At 48.0% G+C, this 18,725-nt stretch overlaps 1 protein-coding gene across 1 annotated transcript in view; it reads left to right on the top strand.

Annotated features, from left to right (window-relative positions):
- Positions 1-18,725, top strand: part of PIK3R4 (phosphoinositide-3-kinase regulatory subunit 4) — a 1,130,409-nt gene that overhangs the window by 975,063 nt on the left and 136,621 nt on the right. The window contains exon 15 of the mRNA XM_069648735.1: positions 4,032-4,243. Within this exon, the coding sequence (XP_069504836.1) occupies positions 4,032-4,243 (212 nt within the window). The remainder of the gene's footprint in view (positions 1-4,031; positions 4,244-18,725) is intronic.

The following is an 18,725-nucleotide window of genomic DNA, read 5'->3' on the forward strand; positions in this document are numbered from 1 at the left end:
GGACTCTGGTGAGGGGACTCTGGATCGGGATTTCCTGCTTTTGAAGGGTCCCTAGGAGGCTCCTGGAGCTTTTGTCCGGATTCGTTCTGCGAAAGATGTTGCACTCCATAATGAACACTCAACCCCTGGCATTGGGCTTCTGCAGCATTGGAGAGGCACAGCAAGTCGGGGGTTGCTCCAAAGTGGAGTTCGTCTCAGGGCTGGTTGGTCCCACCAGCCCAAGTGGAGAAGTCCGTCCAGAGCTTCTCTGTCGATTTGAAAAAGGAGGTCAGCACAGCAGCAGGGCTTCACCGGGCACTTCAAGGTCCAGGAGGTTGCAGCAGGCTTCTCTTCACGTTTTCTTCTTCGGATTTTTCTTCTAGTGATCGACTCTGGCTGTAGTTCCAAGAACCTCGCCTTTTAAGCTTGTTCTCATTCATTCACAGCCCTAGGCTGTCAATCACCTAGCAGGGTGGTTGTCCTTCCCGAACAGACAGCTGGCCAGTCAGGACTGGTTTCATTCAGGCATACCTAGAGACAAAGGACGGGGAGTTAAAGGATCCTCCCTCCATTCTTGTCCTTGCAGACATGCTGAAGCCCGTCAAAGGCAGAACACACAAAGGGCTGAAACCTGTCTCCACTTACAGAGTAAACGCAAAGAAATACCTTACAAACAGAAAATGGCGAAAAAAGAAGACGGGGCAATTTTGACAAAATGGTCACCCATGGGTGTTGTACTGCAGCTGAGGGTTCAGCCTTCGGTAAAAATGCACACTGGTAGTAAAAAGTAAACCACTGCCACCAGCCATTTAAAGTAGTAAGTGTAACAAAATATGTTACATGAGAAAGTGGGATCATGGGCTACTAGTTAACCCCCCCAGCTCTCCACATAAGATGGTGTTTGCTGCACCTACAAAGTAAAAAAGTAAGATCGATCAATTTCACCTTACTATTCTTGGGAACTGTAGTTTACCCAAAAAAAGGTATATAAACTTTTACTTTTCTCTCGGTGAAACTGCACTGAGGGTGTTGTGTGTCAATATACAAAAAGCAGAAGCCTATGGAGTTTGTCAGACTCCAAAAACAGTGAAAGCATAAAATCCTATTTGGGGGGGGGGGGAAACACAGGAAGGAGTGAGAAAATGGTCCCACTCACTCAGAAGTTAAAATTAAAAGTCCTAAGTCCAACACAAGATGTGGGGGTCTCTAAGGTGGAAGAGAATTAGCACATAAATACAAATTCTCCCTAACAGTAGGTAAGATGGAAGCAGGAACCCACTCAGGGAAAATTAAGGGGCAACCCCCAACCCTCCCTCCCCCCGTCCCCCGCCCTCCCGCCAGTGCAGTGAGGTCAAGGCTTGGAGATGATCTTGAAGCCATCAGGGAGAAGGGAGTCAAAGGCAGTGACTGAGCTGTCATTGAACCAAGTCTCGGTAAGAGCGAGAATGTCGAGGTCAATGTCTTCAAGGAGACAGATGTCAAAGGAGTGTTTGTTGGCTGAGCGGGCATTAAGATTTAGCAGGTGGAGGTGGTCAGCGCTTTTGAAGGTTTTCTGAAGTGGGGTACAGAGGTGTGGTAGACCATTCAGAGGAGCGTGAGGGTGAGTAGAAGGGGGAGATGCCAGCGAAGGAAGGAAGGAAATGAGAGAAGGCAAGTAGGGAGACAATGAGAATGAGGTTTGGTTGTGGACCCTGAGCCAGGATGGTGCCAGTGTGATGGACATTAACGAAGCAGCGAGAGGATGCGAAACCAGCCAAGAGGACTTCCCATTTGGTGCCACTGTTAATAGAGGAGTGTGAAGATGAAGATAGAGGGGATTTTGGTGAAAACCTCTCTAGAGGAAGCTGTGCCATAGGTGTCTGCAATGGGAAGTCCAGGGTTTGCACTCAGGATTTCCTTTTTGTGCTTTTTCATGCCGGACTTGGAGAGAGATGGGGGATAGGTGATGGTGTAGCAGTTGGAGAATATAGGATAGATGGAGAGAGCCATAGGAGGGCAGAGGTTATATCCAAGAATGAGGGTGGAGTGGCAGCACTGCACAGTTCTTGCTAAACTTACTAGGGGGCCTAGTAGGTTGAGAAGGAGAGAAATCAGTGAAACCCAGCAGGAACAGAATTACATTGGAAGAGTGGCACCGAGATGTTACTATACACAAAAATGTATTGCAGAAAACCATGTAAAGCAGATGGTGCACATGTAATGCTAAACACCCAAATTCGGTTTTAGAGCACACCCCAAATTTGACTTTAAGGAAGGCAGCCGAAATGAATGCAGATGGTGCACAGGTAATGAAAAGACAAGTTCGTAGTTGAAAAAGAATAAAGATAGTTAGGACTGGATGGAGGAGGTGAGAAGCAGTGACAATGCCTCAGGAGAGATAGTTATGGAGGACAGCCAAACTCACTTTCGTGACTGCATAGACCATGGGTGGCCTTTGAGCAGCAGAAGTGGAACAGTCCAAGAATTAGTCCGGGGGGACAGAACATAGTTAATGATGTGAAACTGGCTCTCCAGCCCTCCTCGGCCCGGACAGGCACAGACAGGAGCAGTAGATAAGGGGCCTTGGAGTGAGGGGCCGGCTTCCGCCTGCCAGCAAATGCAGTTGGCTGGATGTAGCAGTGGCCAGCCAATCAGGCAGGGGCAGCTTCAGGTGGTGGGTTGTTTCACAGGGGGAAAGACGTGCCGGCCATCATGGAGAATGCTTTTCAGAATAATTCTCCAATGTCGAGTAAAGTAGTCGCACAAGATGTGAGCACACCTCTGGACCCCAGCACCCTCTGTTAGCGATTCACTGGCAGCCTCTTCTCACTCAATCATGGCAGAAATGAGAATTCATTTATTTTTTAATCGGTTAGTAAAAAGCCCTGAGGGCTTACCTAGTTAGAGTGCTGGAAGGCTGCACTGCTCCTTCAGTGAGCGATGGAAGTGAGGGCTCCTGCCCTTATACGCTGCATGCAGTACCTGTCTGCTGATGAAAGCTGCTCATGTCAGTCATTATAGAGTTACTTTCTCAATGGCTTAAAGGACATGAATACTGATCCTCCTGGGAAGTGATCCTCAATCCTCGCTGCCTCTTCCTCGTCCTGGTTGTCAACATATCCACCCTAATGGGAGTTTGGGGATTAATCACAATAGATCTATTAGAAGGTGGGGGATGCATGTAACAACATGCCATTAAGGCTTGGGTGACTGAGTAAACCTCCCTCAAGGGGAAAAGGGAGGTATGTGTTTTTCTCTGATAATGTCCTGTCACTCTGCTGAGGTGTACCTCCCCCAGAGGGTCCTCCCTCATATAGCCGTCCCCTGGGTCAGGATCCGGTAGCAGCTGCCGTCCCCTGGACATATGGGTTGGGGTCACCCTAAGAAAAAAAGTGAGGACATCGCCAGTTTCATCACAGTGACTAGACTCATTTTCATAGCATACACCTTTTTATTTAAAGAGCTCAATTGTCTCAAAGTAGGATTTCTTAAAATGGATAGTGTCCTGTATCAAACATAAAAAGTTTGTCGAGCATTTTCTCTGGTTCCTCCCAGGCCTACTCGTCAGAAGATCACAACTATTGCTCCTTTTGATATTATTTGCTTTTCTAAAATCTATAAATCTGTCACATAAAAAGTAAGTCCCCCTATTTGCAAGTGCACTTAGCTAGATGCTTACTGGTAATGAAATGGTGTTGCTTTTTTGTTATAAGTATGTTTTTTTCATTACCCTTCCCTTTGATTATACAGTTTGATTCTCTGATCTAAACTCTGTAATTCTAAAGACGATTTCATGTGGGAGAATACCTGTCTCAATAAATGTCATATTGGTGTATTCTATTGAGTCTGCAACCCACCCTCCTCCTTTTAATATAGTGCCAGGCTGTAGGTTATGAGAGTACCAGAGCTGCTGCGCATCGTTTGCTTCCAGGGAAGACATTCTTTTCAGAAAATGAGGTGTAGAGTATACAATAAAACGACTCTTGTGTTCTTAAATCCTTCTCCTGATGCAGTAAGTTATGCTAACTATAAAGCTTTAAGAATTGTTCTAATTTTTATTTTCTTCTTTTCAGAACTTTGGACCCAAAGGAGGATGGGTGTGTGGTAGACATGCATCACTTCAATTCTGGATCACAGTCAGTGCTGGCCTATGCCACGGTGAATGGGTCACTTGTTGGCTGGGATTTACGATCTTCAAGCAATGCTTGGATGTTAAAACACGATCTTAGACTAGGTCTTATAACTTCGTTTGCTGTGGACATACACCAGTGCTGGCTGTGTATTGGTAAGCTTTCTTTGCTGATCCTTATGATGGCTCCATTGTAAACGGTGCTCTGTAACTCCTTGCAAAATGCCCTCTGCACAGGAAGTCTCCACATTCCGAAATGTCCTGAGTACTTTATATGCACCTGCCCAGCCCGGAAAATAATACTGTTCGGATTTTTGTATTATTCATATTTATTGTTGAATTCTATAATGTATTTTATTTATTTATCCACTAATATTAAGCACAACTCTTGCCCCGGTTGGAGTATCATGGCACTGAAAAAGCATTACCGGTGAGTCTCAAAGGTGGGCACAAGGGAGCAGAATCCACAGGATAGGGGCCAGATATGAGAAGCCAGGTCCTTCCCATTTTGCTGTAGCGATTATGCGGACAACAAGACTGTTGTTCTGAGAAGAGCGTAGAAACCAATTGGGAATGCATCTCATAACCTTGTTGTTCGGGAGACAGGGGCCCAGGAAAAATATCTTGAAATGTATGTGTTTGCCATAGGACGCCAGTCCAGTGACAGAAGTACAGATGTAATATGGGCCCTTTTAGGGATTTTAGCAGTATACGGCACCCTGATTTTAGTCAGAATCCGAGTCCTCAGATACTTGACTCACCTGTTTGTTTCTTGTTGTCTTTTTTTCTGGTGTTTACAGGCTTCTTCTTGGAGGTACGGGTCTTGTAAAGGTACGGTTGTGTTTCCGCTGAAGCCAGTCTGCAGGCAGGTAGCAAGTGTTGAAGTCTGAGGCTCCAGCCTGCGGGGGAGCCGTGGAGTTGGAATGCGTTCAAAGTTCCATGGAGGATCCAGGAAGGGTCTAGGACAGGGGAAGACTAAACCGGGAATGGCCGAAAAACGGCTCGCGCAACTCCGCTAAGGCAGAGGTAGCGGGGCCGCTCAGGAAGGGAGCAGGAAAATGGTGCCTTAATGAAAATGAAGGCAAAAACGAGGACAGGGAAGTTAGATGCACAACTGGCCGGGACCAGGAGTTACAGATAAGCGTTGCGTTGAGACGCGCCGAGCCGCGGGGCATGTCTGCTTTCAAGGAAGCATGAGACAGGATCAGAAATACTAGACCGTGCCGTTCCACGGCGTCAGCCATTTTAGGAGGGTTCGAGTTGCAATAGTCAATGTCTAAAAGGACCAGACCGTCCAGAACGGTCTGAATCATGACAGATTTTGTATTCGATGGAGTGTTTTTAACAGAGCAGTGAAGTATTCCCATGTATGCTGCGTTGGGCAAAAAAGGTCCGCAGTATTTTTTATCTTTTTAGGGATTTCAGCATTGCCTTCGGATCTATGTGGTTTAGTCAAATTTTAAGTTTGAATCTTTTTGTACCACTTTTTTTTTTTTACTGTGAAATTCTTCCACCTTCCATTTGTATATTGCATGGCCCCAACACACCATCTACCTCTCTGGTAAAAATTTTTAGTCTAATAATGTGTAAAATGAACTGTTAAAAACACATGAACTTGTGCCTTACACTGTTCAACCACTTTTTTAAATTTGGGATGTTAGTCTGTTCATTATCCAGCAATACACCAAGAACATAAAATTGGCTGGTTATAGTTGGTCACTTTGCCCGAGAAGGAGTCCAGAAATGTATGTATTGTGTAAGACCGGGGTGCAGGCCTACATATCAGTATCTCTGTTTCGAGGGGGTTGTGTCCACCGACGTATTCCACATCTATGACAGGTAATCACCACAGCTGTGCTGCTTTGGAAAAATATTTCGGCGTAGGCGTCCTGCATCGATGATGTTGATACGTTGCCTCTCGAGGGCCTCCGTCGAGGGTCGATGTCACCGGTTGTTATATATAGGACACACGGTGCCCGCAGCCTCAGTAATGTCGGGACTGCGGTGCGAAAATGTCTATCACAGACCCGCACGACATCTGCCTTTGGTGCTTTGGCGAAAGCCACGCCACCAACGACTGCGATGACTGCCAGTCATTAACTTCGAAGGCCTTGCGGGAACGGAAGAAGAAATTAAAGGTAGGTAGGGTGTCTAAGCCCCATAAGTTGAAATCCGCTGGGCTTTCGACCAACGACTCGAGGGGCGACTCTGTGTCGGCGTAAGTCCAGGGGGTCTCGGTCTCGGAGTGGTTCCCGCCATTCCTCGGCCTCTTCTAGGCATTCTCGGAAGCGCAGTCACCGGTCGCCTTCCCCGTCCTCCTCCTCGGACTCCCCCAGAAGGCGGTTGACTTGTCCCATCAAGTTTTCATTGCCAGCCGAATGGGATGCATTCCGCCAGCAGATGATGGCGATTTCCGGATAACAAGGCACTGTTCCGTCCGCGCCTTCGAAAGAAGCCGGCAAGGAACGGGCTCGGTCCACCACTCGCACGCCTTCGGGCTCGGGCAGTAGGCGCAATCATCGCGAGCCGTCGAGGTCCCGATCGGACATGGTTGATCGCCATAGCCGTGCCAGATCCAGGTCCCGGTCCTCAACGCCATCGAGACCGGCAGATCCTGTGAGGCCTTCAAAGAAGGCATCAACGCCATCAGTGCTGTGTCCGTCAAGGGGCTCTCTCGAGGCTCCGTCCTCGAAGACATCGGCGTCAAGGCCATCGAAAGACACTCTCGGGACTCCGGCCTCGAAGCAGTTGTCTAAGTCATCGGTGCCTCGGTCGACGTCAACGCCGATTCCCTCGACGCCGTTTGTGGAGGATTTGCTGGAGGTGCCCCGGAGGGCTGTGGAAACTCAGAGGAAGGCTCTGAGGAAGTCTGTGAGGCCTGCTTTTCAGCCCTTCTCTGTTCCTCCACCCTGATTGGATTTGTTCTAACCTTTGGATTATATTTCTGAGGTGGAAGAAGGGTCTGATGAGGAGATGGTTGTGCCTCCTGATGTCCCTGATGACCTTTTGTCTGGTCGCAGTAGATGGAGGAACTCCGTCAGTCCTTGCATGATGCCAGTGGGCTTCACACCTCTCCGGAGGTGAAGATTGGCAGGCCTGAGCCTGGGACGCATGTTGAATCCTCCTATAGGCGTCTCATGTCCAGGGTGACAGAATACTTGGGGTGGTCTGCTCCACCTGTTGATTTTGATCAGGATGATCTGACGGACATCCTGGACCAAGGTCCACCCACTGTTGCCATTTCACATGGCTTTGCAAAGAATGGTGGCGGCGGCTTGGACTGCTCTGGAGAGTCTCCCTGCAGTGAATAAGTCGCTTCTGAAAAAATACCGCCCAGCCAGTAGTGACCCCTGCTACTCATCGACGCACCCTACTCTGGAGATTTTGGTGGTGCAGGCGGCTACGGCCCCAGCGAAGCAGGCTGTGTATCCTACCATCCCTCCTGATAGGGACGATAAGCGCTTTGATGGTTGGGCGAAGAAGGTATTTTCATCTGGGGGTATGGCAGTCGGGTTTGGACACGGCAGACTGTGTCAGCCGGTCCATGGCTGCGAGCACCGTGATACGCAGGTTTGCGTGGTTGCGGAAGTCAGGGTTTCCTCCTGATGTTCAATCCCGGCTTCTCAACATGCCCTTTGATGGTGTCCATCTATCTGAGAGGTTGCAGACCTCCAAAGCTGCAGCAAAGTCTTTAGGCGCTGCAGTACGTCAACCTCCGCCTTTTCGTCCTAGGGGACAGCAATGGAGGGGAGGTTCCTTTCGGTACTACTCTTCCTTTGGTAGATCGAGGGGAGCTGCCAGTCAAAGGGGCCACAATAGGAGTACCAGAGGTAGAAAGCAAGGTACTCGAGGTGCCAAAGCCGCTTGGGCAGTCGCCTCTTTGTCTTCAGGCACTGCCGCAGCTACGTCCACTCAGTCATGAGGCCATGTCCCATGGTTTGCCGGTTGGGGGCAGACTTGCGCAGCATCTTGGAGAATGGCGAACCATTACTTCAGATGTGTGGGTTCTGGAGATCATAGCCCACGGCTACTGTCTTCCCTTCCGGCAGAGGCCTCATGACAATCCACAGGGGAACCTCTCTTTGAAGCATCCGGATCCGCTCCTTGCGCAGGAAATCCTATCCCTGCTGGAGAAAGGCGCCATAGAACTGGTGCCTGCAGCGGAGAGGAACAAGGGATGGTATTCCATTTATTTTTTGATCCCGAAAAAAGACGGGGGATTGAGTCCCATCATGGACTTGAGTTGGTTGAACATGCTCCTCAGGAAGGACAAGTTCAAGACGGTAACTTTCTCAAGTCCTCCAGGCCCTTCAACTTCAGGATTGGTTGGTGTCTCTAGACCTCAAGGATGCTTACTTTCATGTGCCGATTCATCCAAAGCACAGGAAGTACCTGAGGTTCGCGGTTGGCGACTCACATTTTCAATTTCGGTCCTGCCGTTCGGATTGACCTCTGCTCCGAGGGTCTTCACCAAGCTGTTGTTGGTGGTGGCAGCGTATCTCAGGAAAGGGGGATTCATGTCTACCCCTACCTCGACGATTGGTTGATCAGGGCGCGCTCTCCCGAGATCATCTGTCAGTCACCTGCTACTCCCTTCACAAGCTGGGCTTCTCCCTCAATTTAAAGAAGTCTCATTTGACACCTATCCAGCGGCTCCAGTACATTGGAGCAGTGCTCGACACATCCCCGGGGCTGTGTTCGCCTCTCCAGGTGAGGGCTCATCACATTCTGCAGATGGTGGACAAGTTTCAACGTTCCCAGAGTCTCCCGGCATTCGAGTTCGAGGTTGCTCGGCCTCATGGCATCCTGCATTTTCCTGGTGCCAGAGGCCAGGCTGCGGATGAGATCTCTGCAGTGGGCTCTCAAGATGCAGTGGTCTCAGTTCTCTGGCAGATGTCAGATCCCGTTCAGATTCCACCCTCGGGCGCCTAGGATCTTCTGTGGTGGGCCGTCGAAGGCAATCTGATGAAGGGTGCTCCATTTTGGCAACCGTGGCCAGAGGTGACGATCATGACGGACGCATCCCTCAGGAGTTAGGGAGCTCTTGCCAACGAGTTGACAGCCAGCGACCGTTGGTCTCCGTCAGAGTCCAGACTCCACATCAATCTGTTAGAGCTGTGGGCTGTTAGGCTAGCCCTGAAGGCTTTTCTGCCGTCTGTGTGGGGGAAGAATGTCCTGATTATGACGGACAATACAGTGGCCATGCACTACCTCAACAGAAAAGGGGGGGGGCAGGGTCACTCCCGTTGTGCAGAGAGGCGATGCAGCTCTGGTTCCGGGCCATCCAGCAGGAAATTTCGATCTCGGCAGTTCATCTGGCCGGAAATGAAAACGCGGCGTTGGACACTCTGAGCAGGCAGAGCACAGTCTCTCACGAGTGGGAGCTGGCTCAGGAAGTTCTGTTGGAGATCTTCGCTCTTTGGGGGGACCCCACAAGTGGGTCTCTTCACCACCAGTGTCAACCGGAAGTGCGAAAGATTCTGCTTGCGGGAATTTCCTCCAAGAGGAGCCTTAGGGGACACGTTCGTAGTGGAGTGGTCCTTCCCACTGCTGTACGCGTTTCCTCCAGTCACTGTCATTCCGCAAGTGTTGCGGAGGTTAAGGAGGTTCGGTTCCTGAATGATCCTCATTGCTCCGGCATGGGCCAGGAGAGTGTGGTACCCGGACCTTCTAGACATGTCCATCTGCCCTCCACTCCGTATTCCCTACCGAGACGATCTGCTCTCACGGGAGGGGGGTCGGGTTCTCCATCCAGAGGTCACGTGTCTCAGCCTTCATGCTTGGTATCTGAAAGGTTGAGGTATAAAGATTGGGATCTCCCCGAAGACGTGGTGAAGGTGTTGCTTTCGGCCCGAAGGTCTACAACGAAATCCCTGTACCGTTGCCGTTGGAGGAAGTTCTGTGACTGGTGCACGGTACAGAATGAGGATCCTTTCCAATGTTCCATTCCTTTGGTTTTGTCTTTTCTACTTTCTTTAGCCCCCAAGGGCCTGCAAGTGGGTACCATTAAGGGTTACCTGGTGGCGCTGTCCATATTTAAGCGCTCGTCTGAGGAATGTTCTTATTTCTCAGTTTCTAAAAGGGCTAACTAATATGTTTCCTCCGTCGCCTTTCCAGGTGCCGGGATGGGATTTGAATTTGTTTTTAAAGTTCCTAATGGGAGCTCCGTTTGAGCACTTACATTCTTGTCCGTTGAGACTGTTGTCCTTTAAAACTGTGTTTTTAGTGGCGGTCACTTCCACTGTTAGGCAGAATCCTGTGCAGTTCCCTTGGGGAACACTGCAAACAGATTAAGACTACAGGAGTAAGCAGTAAATCCAATTGGTAGCAGTCTGTACCACCCAGATTTACCTGGTAGCTGTGGCTGAGCAGTCAGACTTCTCTCAAGAAGAGTTAGGCAGTATACAGAGGATACACAATAGGGCTAAAAACACAGTAGAGCAAGCAAACACTGAACAGAGCTTGTTATCAAAAGTATATAATTATTTATTTAACACACACTTTAGAAAATACACTAGCACTATTAATCAAAGCAAGTTCAAAACACAATCAGAAAAGTATACACACCTCTCTTAAGAATTATTAGACAAGTCTAAGTCAAAACACCACTTTTTGTCAAAACCGAGGTGAGCGCGTAACTTAGATGGCACTCCAATAATTAAGTAAAAGGGAGAGAAAAAGGCAGGTCATAAAAATAAAACAGTTCCCAACACTTTTAAGAGACCAAAACAAGTTAGGGAAGGCAGAGTCTACTGTAGAGCCAAAGTTCAAAGGCCAGGCCCACTTTATATGGGGCGAGGTGAAATGTGCCCAAGATCACACAGTTGTGAAATACATTCAAGTCTTTGTAGAATTGTTCAAAAGAGGTTGGGGTGGTTCAAAAGATAAAGTTAGAATGTCTGGGGGCCAACCCAGTTGGAAAGCCAAGGATTTAAGGGTCACCTTGAGCAAACCGAAGAAAGGGAGGTCAGGTGGAACACAGTACCTTTTAAAGTTGAGGAAGCTCCAGCGGTGGCAGTTGTGTCGGTTAAAAGGTGCGTTCCTGGTATTCGCGGTCACAGTGGTGAAGCTTGGCCATCCGGCCGCTGGGGTGCTTGGCACGGGCGATTCGACCAAGATACGTCCTGGAAGGCGAAATGGCGAACTGCTTGATCCGCCAGCTCAGAGGAAGAAGACTCTTACAGCAGAAGATCTTCTCTTGTCGTCGGGAAAGTGGTGAGGTCGTTGCAGCAGGGCTCCACCGGTGGTGTTGTCTTTGCAACTGGCTCAGCTTCTCCCTTCTTCGGATTTCTTAGGTCCTGTGACGACTTCGGAAGTTCCAGTCCCAAAAGCCCTGCTTTAATGCAGAAAAACCCCAATTCAACAGCCTAGCTGTCATTCAAACATGCTAAGTGGTGAGCTGGGTGGCTCACCACTGGCCCATTCAGAACAGAGGTTGAGACTTGGGTTGCTAAGGCAATGCAGTCCAGGGTGCCAATTCCCCCACCCACACATCCCGACATTGGTTGGAGTTACAGAGACGGACACAAACGCCATTTTAGAAAAGAGTTCTGGCAAAAAGACCCAACCGGTGATTTAATATTAAATAAATAAACCAGCGGTATCTTTAACATTGCACCAAAAGTGGTGCGTTTAAAATCAATGGGAAAATCCCATAGGAAATATTTTGGTGGAATATTTTGCGTGGTAACCACTGCCACCAGCCAGAAACTCGACAAGGGGGGACTGGACAGTGCCCCCTTGGAAACAGACCCAGGGGCAATCGATTTAACCCCTTCCAGTACTTCCACAATATGATGGTTTGTACTGGTTCTGTTCACAATTTTGGACTAGTAAAGTCAATGGTGACTTTACAGCCCTGGGAGACAGTCGTCAGTCCCAGGGTATGGAGTCTATGTTTGGGGTTCACTATGACACCCCTGTGTTACTGCACTGAGGATGCTGTGTAACACATACACAGAAACAGATGATACCCTATGGAGTAAAAAAAAACATAGCCCATAAGCACACAAAAAGTCAAAGACATACCTCAAATCATGCCTAAGTGTGGGAGGAAAAGAGTCTCACTCTTAGCATGAGAAAAAAACAAACCCCAAAAATCCAGCAAGGCTGCTGGGGGACTCGCTAGGTTTGGGAAATTAGCCTTATAAGAGAAATCTCCCTAACATCTGCACGCAGAGTGAGTGAGTTGCAGGCACTCTCCCCCAAGCTACCCTTTACTGTTTTCCATAAGGACAGTGTTGTCTTGCGGGTACGGCCTTCTTTTCTTCCGAAGGTTGTGTCGGAATTTCCTTTAAGCCAGAAGGTGATTCTTCTGGCGTTTTATCCTCCTCCACATCCTGGTAACGAAGAGGAGAGGCTCCATAGGATGGATCCTAGGAGAGCTTTGAGTTTCTATCTCTCACGGATGTCCTGGGTCAGAGTGGACGATCAGCTCTTTGTTTGTTATGCTGGAAGGCGCTTGGGCCAGGCTGTTTCCAAACAGACCTTGTCCAGAAGGATCATTTTGACGATCTGTTACCGTTTGGCGGGAAAGGACCCTGCAGTAGGCTTACGGGCTCACTCTACTAGGGGTGTGGCTGCCTCCACTGCTCTAGAGAGGGATGTTTCCAATTCGCAATATTTGCGAAGCAGCCCCATGGGCCTCTGTCCATACTTTTGTGAGACACTATGCCTTGGACTCCATCCAGGGGCAGGATTTGGCCTTTGGTAAGGCAATCCTTTATTCAGAAATTTAATTGGGCATTCTAAAATTCTAAATTTGTAAATTCTTTTCCCACCTCCATACATTGGTACTGCTTTGGGAGTCTGTCATAGATGTGGAATACGTGAGAGGACAAAATCCCCTCGAAGAACAAGTTACTTGCCTTATCTGGTAACGTTCTTTCGATGGGATGTTCCTCCGACGTATTCCACATCGAACCCTCCCAGCCTAACCCTCTACAGAATTTCGTATGCGATTGCAGCTTACGTTTCCGCAAGGCTTTCTGCAGTTATACTGGCAGGAGATTGGTGCCACACGTTCTGGGAAAAAACTACAACTGAGACTACGGGCGCTGTGCGTCCTATATATAACATCCAGTGACGTCGACCCTCGACGGAGGCCCTGGAGGGACAATGTATCGACGCAGGACGCCTATGCCGAAAGATTTTCCGAAGCAGCACAGCTGTGGTCATTACCTGTCATATCTGTGGAATACGTTGGAGGAACATCCCATTGAAAGAACGTTACCAGATAAGGTAAGTACCTTGTTCTTTGGGTTCATTGAATTTTAGCTTGTTCTGATTCATCCAACTCATGTACCCATGAAACTGTGTATCATCTGCTTAAATATAATTTTGTATACTAAAAGAAGTTTGGACAGCAAGCAAAGATACAGCCTGGACCGAATAGGAGATAGGGCAGAACGCTGCAGGACCCCAGAGTGGATGGCATACATGTTGCTGTTATATCCATCCAAGAACAGAGATTGGCTGCTCTTTGACAGGAAAATGTTGATAAAATCTAGGAGTCTGCAAGTACATTTTGATGAGATGGTTGGGCTGATCGGTGTTGAAGCTGCCAACAGAAGCAAAATCTAGAGTCTGGGCACTGACTCTGTCTCAATGTTTAAAGTGTATAAAGTGTTTCTGACAAACTCTGCTCTTCTTAGCTTCTTTGTGCACATAGGTTACTGCTTCTAGGTGGCCATTAGTCTCCAACTTTAACTTCACAAGTGTTGGTTCCACTCTGGTTATGAATGACTCCCTTCCCCTGGCTTCCTTTCATCTTGTTTTACTGGTTTGTCGGTGTGGGTCTCACACCCATAGGATTATGCTGCTTTCTTTTGGCTGACCTGGTTTACTTTCCTGTCGGATACTGCATTGAAGAAGAGGATTTTTGATGCTCTTCTCAATTGGGTGCGGGTCCCAGATACGACTTTCCAAAGCCCCACCAAGCGTCCTGGCAACCCTGGTACCTGTGAGGGTCTTGCCTACGCTCTGTGGGTGGTGTCTCTGGTCGAGTTCCTGCAGGTTTTGTTTGCCTTTCCGTATGCTACAGCTGCGCCGCAGCACTCTGCTCCTCGTGGGCAGCGCATCAGTCTCTGACCGGGATGTCCCGCAGTCTTCGTTGTCTGGTAGTTGGCTCCTGAAGCCTTCTGGGCCGTTCGACCTCCGCGAATGGTGAGTGAGATTGTTAAGCGTCCCATACACTGACTTTGAATTTCTCTGCTTTGTGGCTCTCTGTCAGGTCCTCGTGTGAAAGAGGAATGATTAAGCCAGTAACCACAGTCCACGGCTACTGGCCTCATACTAGAGGGAGACTTTTCTCCTGAGAGCACCTTCCACTAATGTATATCTGATAGTGGAGTGAGGGCTCAGGCGAAAAGGCAGGAGATGCACGACCAGCAGCTGTGCTGGCGTGTGTTATAACGGTGGACCTAGATAGGATTGTCAAGTAGCCAGTGGAAACTCTAGGATGCAGGGTTCTAGGCCGAGCCCAGGATCCGGGAAGGAGTCCAGCAATCCAGAAGGAAGTAGTCTTGCACGCAGTACCCGGCGACACGAGGACGTACCGCAAAACTACACTCGGGCGGAACGAGGGTGCAACTACAGAGTTCCAGTACAGTGCTGTAATCCAAGTGTGAAGGCAAGTAAAGTTCAGTTTGCAGGATGTTGAAAACTGTAGGTAAAACGGAGGAACAGTGATCAGCGTAGTCGGTGCTGTAAGGAACTCATGGTGGCAACCGTAAAGACAGACACAAGTGATCACAGTTCAAGGGTGTTTATAACTGTATAAATGGGCGAGAAAAACACCTAATCTAAACCTAATTGGGAGCAAGCTACGGCCATCAAATAAGGCAGTCCTAGTGGCATCTTGTCAAATAAAAAGGGCCTATACTAAAAAACCTATTGGCAATCCTTACTAAGTTACAAAAGAGTGTGGGAAAATGTTCTCTAGAAAAGAAAGAAGTGTTCACAAAATAATAAGTCCGGATGGTATCACTGCGTCTCCCTTCCCACGTATTTAGCATGGGGCAAAGCAGGATCTTTGTACGCAGCACACTCCTGGGCCTCACCAACACAAGGTTACAGTTCCTTTCAACGATGTCAGGACCTTCCGGGGTCAAGTCTCTTTCCTGCAAAAAGTCTCTTGCCTTAGAAGGCCTGCTGTACCATAAACAATTAACAAACAAAAGTTAATTTGGCAACCATTTCACGATGCTCGGATCCTTCTTGCAACGTTGGCCTCCCTCGATCGGGTGCACTACAGCCTCTCCCTCAAAAACGTATCACTTAACAATCTCAATGTCTTTTCAACCAAGTATCCATTGTGGACATCCCTCAGCCTGGTTCACAATGTTTTCACAATGTTCACGGGCATATCGCTGTTTACCCTTGATTCCAGGGTTCCTTCTGTTGGGATCACATTTGCCAGTTTCACAGTTCAATCAGTTTTCACTATCCATGTCTCAAAGACTTTCGAGTGTACAAGCGGTTTTGCTCGACCGTTTTAGGACTACTTTGACACTCCACTCTAGCCTCTCCTAAGGCGGCTTGGTCTTTATAGTTTCAACAAACATAACCCAAAAGGGCTTCAGTCAGAGTCCTTTGAATGAGTGCCCCGCGACGCCTGACCACTATGCTTCTGAACCTTGTACTAGGGTTTCTTTAAAGTTCAGTTACACAAATTCTTTGTTCACTAAGGTTACCACCTGCATCCTTGGGCCCAGCACAGTTCGGTTTTACTATCTGTCTTCTCTGACTCACCGGCTGTGCTGAACTGTCAGGCAGAGTCAGGCAATTGTCAAGAACTACTCACACCTGACAGTCCTTTCCCTTCCCTACAGGGATAAAAGGTGGAGCACAAGAGCACATATCAAGCAAGGCAAAAACGCTCAAAGAGACTGCTATTCCAGAATGGCAGTTCAAAACGAGGAGAAAGGCAGCGGGACCTGAAAGGACTACAAGGAGGGAAGTGCCCTTGCCCTTTTTCGATCCAGCCCTGTAAAGCCTCCATGAAATGAATCATAAGCCCGGGAACTACAGTTGACATGAGGTGTAACATGTCAACGGTGCACAGGACCCTCTTGCCCTGATAACCAAGGCAGGGAGACGTGCTTGCTACCGTTGTATGGTCCTAGACTCCAGAGACAAGAAACGACAAGAAGTTCAGCACAGCCGGTGAGTCGGAGGGAGAACCGATAGCAAACCTGGTGGTGTTGAGCAAAGGTTGCAAACATCAACATAGCATAAACAAAGAACTTGTGTACTACTAGACTTGCAGAGTGGTCCGGTGCCACGTGGACGCTCATTATAAAAGACTCTAACTGGTTCCCTTTTTCTTGTGAATATCCTATTACACAGAGGTCAAAGAAAAATGCTGACATAGAGAGTTAAGGTGGTCATACAAGGGGCGAACCAAAATCCCTTGTGCAATTGAAAGTCCATAACCACTTACCAAAGTGATGAGATTGTGAAACAGGCATGTGAACCCGGCTGAGGGAAACGCGGTGCGAAGGGTGAATGGGTGAATCCTGACTGGGGGCTAAGAGAAATCCTGACTCAGGGCTGGAATCCTTAACCATTTACCAAAGTTTCGACATTGTGCAAACAGGCGTGTGAACCCGGCTGAGGGAAACGATGTGCGGATAGCGAATTGTATTAAATTGTCAAGTATGTGAAGCCTGACTGGGGGCTGCGAGAAAGCCTGACGGGTGGCTTGAAAAAGCAAAGGGACGTGAATCCGGCAAGGTGCTGCAACTAAGTGAACTGTGTTAAGTTGACAAGTATGAACCCGGCTTAGGGATGTCCACAGTAACCAGTTGTTTCAAAAGACATTGAGACTCTCGAATATTACAGGTGATAATATTGGGAGTGAAAGGCCGTAGTGAACCCGACTGAGGGAGGCCAAAGTTACAAAAGGATCGGAGTCCGGTTGAGGGGGATCCACGGCTGATAGGAAGTCACCCGACTGGAAGATTACTGAAAGGAACTTTTTTTTTTGGTTATTTAGAGCACATCAGGTCCTCTGAGGCAAAAGACCTTGTGTAAAAGAGACTTGGCCACCGTAGGCCCTGATCATTTGGAAACTTGTTCTGGGAAAGCCCAGGAGTCTGCTGTGGTTGAGAGTTCCGCCTTGTCCCATGCTAAAAAAGTTAGAAGGGAGACCCCAGTTATACCATCCTGACGTATCATTTTGTGAACACTTTTTCTTGTAACTTAGCAGTAAGGTTTGGCAAAAGGTTCTTTTTAGTATAGGCCCTTTTTATTTGACAAGACGCCACTACGACTGCCTTATTATTATTTGATGGTCGTAGCTTGCTCCCATTTTAGGTTTAGATTAGGTGTTTTTCTCTCCCATTTATACAGTTTAATAAACACCATTGAACTGTGGTCACTTGTGTCTCTTTACTGTTGCCACCATGGGTTCCTTACAGTATTGAATAATCAAAGATGCAGAAAGCATATGCAAGACGGAGCAACCAAGTCTCCAGAGTATCAAGAGGAGTAACGGCACCCAGTATAATTGAATTAAATAGAACTAAATGGAAGGTCTGAATGTGGTCCCCCGACCATGTAGTGCAAGATCAGGAAACAAGGCCTATTCATTAATCTCCAGACGATAGTAATGTGCCTTCAATCCCTTTAAAGTTCTGAGGAAGAGGACAGTCAGCCACGTCAACTACAAAGAAGAAGCCTTGGTTTAGGGCCTAACTGAGGAGAGATGGTTGGGCAAGTGGGCAGTTTTCTGACTTTGTTCCGCAGACCTCATTTTCAATTTGCTTACGGGCTGCTAACGAGCAGAATGTCCTAGGTTGTGACAGAATGCCAACCAATCAAGAGGGCCTATGCAATGATGGTCTACTTTGTTGCAGAAGCCAATCCGCTGCTGTTATTTTGATAGTATCTGTATTATACGCAGTAAAGAGGTAGTTCAAGGCGTGCCTACCAGATAAGGTGCAGCAAATGTTATGCTTTATTATATAGCGCACGTCCACCCAAAGGCGGCATGGTGGTAAGAGAGGTCCGATGAGACAAGATCAATAAAAACAGAGGGAGTCACAATTACTGAAACAGAGAAGTCTTCAGATGGCGACGAAAGGTAGGATGATCAGGCATACTTCTGAGTTCCAGAGGAAGCCTATTTCATAAGTCGGCAGCGGCGACTGAAGAAGCTTGGCCACCGAGTCTAACGCACCACATTTTTAGTACAGTTACCCGGAAGCCCGCTGCGGAGCGGAGTCTGTCGCAATGGGACATAGCGACACAATTTGTGCTGTAGCTATTCAGGCCCCTGGGCCAATTATGATACTAACAACTAAACGAAATATAGGTATATATGTTCCCCTAACCAATCCCTCCGTTCGATAGTTTTTTACTGTTTGCCACGTAGGATGACTTAATAGCTGAAGTACATCAAGGTATAAAGCTTTTGTGAAATGTATTTAAGTGTGTGAGCTGCAATTTGTTTATTCACCAGGTGTCCCTCCTTTATTGAGCTGATAATAAAGTATCACTTTGCCATGTTCTTTGTGTCTGTCCGGTTATTTGGGCCCGAGATCATTTATTTGTAATTTCATTTGGCACTTGGAACGCTTCATGTGCAACTGCACAAATCTCTACTGGCTCAGTTAGATTATTTCTCGTTCCAGTC

The sequence above is a fragment of the Ambystoma mexicanum genome, chromosome 2q, assembly GCF_040938575.1.
Source record: "Ambystoma mexicanum isolate Mex_15411 chromosome 2q, UKY_AmexF1_1, whole genome shotgun sequence".
NCBI lineage: Eukaryota > Metazoa > Chordata > Amphibia > Caudata > Ambystomatidae > Ambystoma > Ambystoma mexicanum.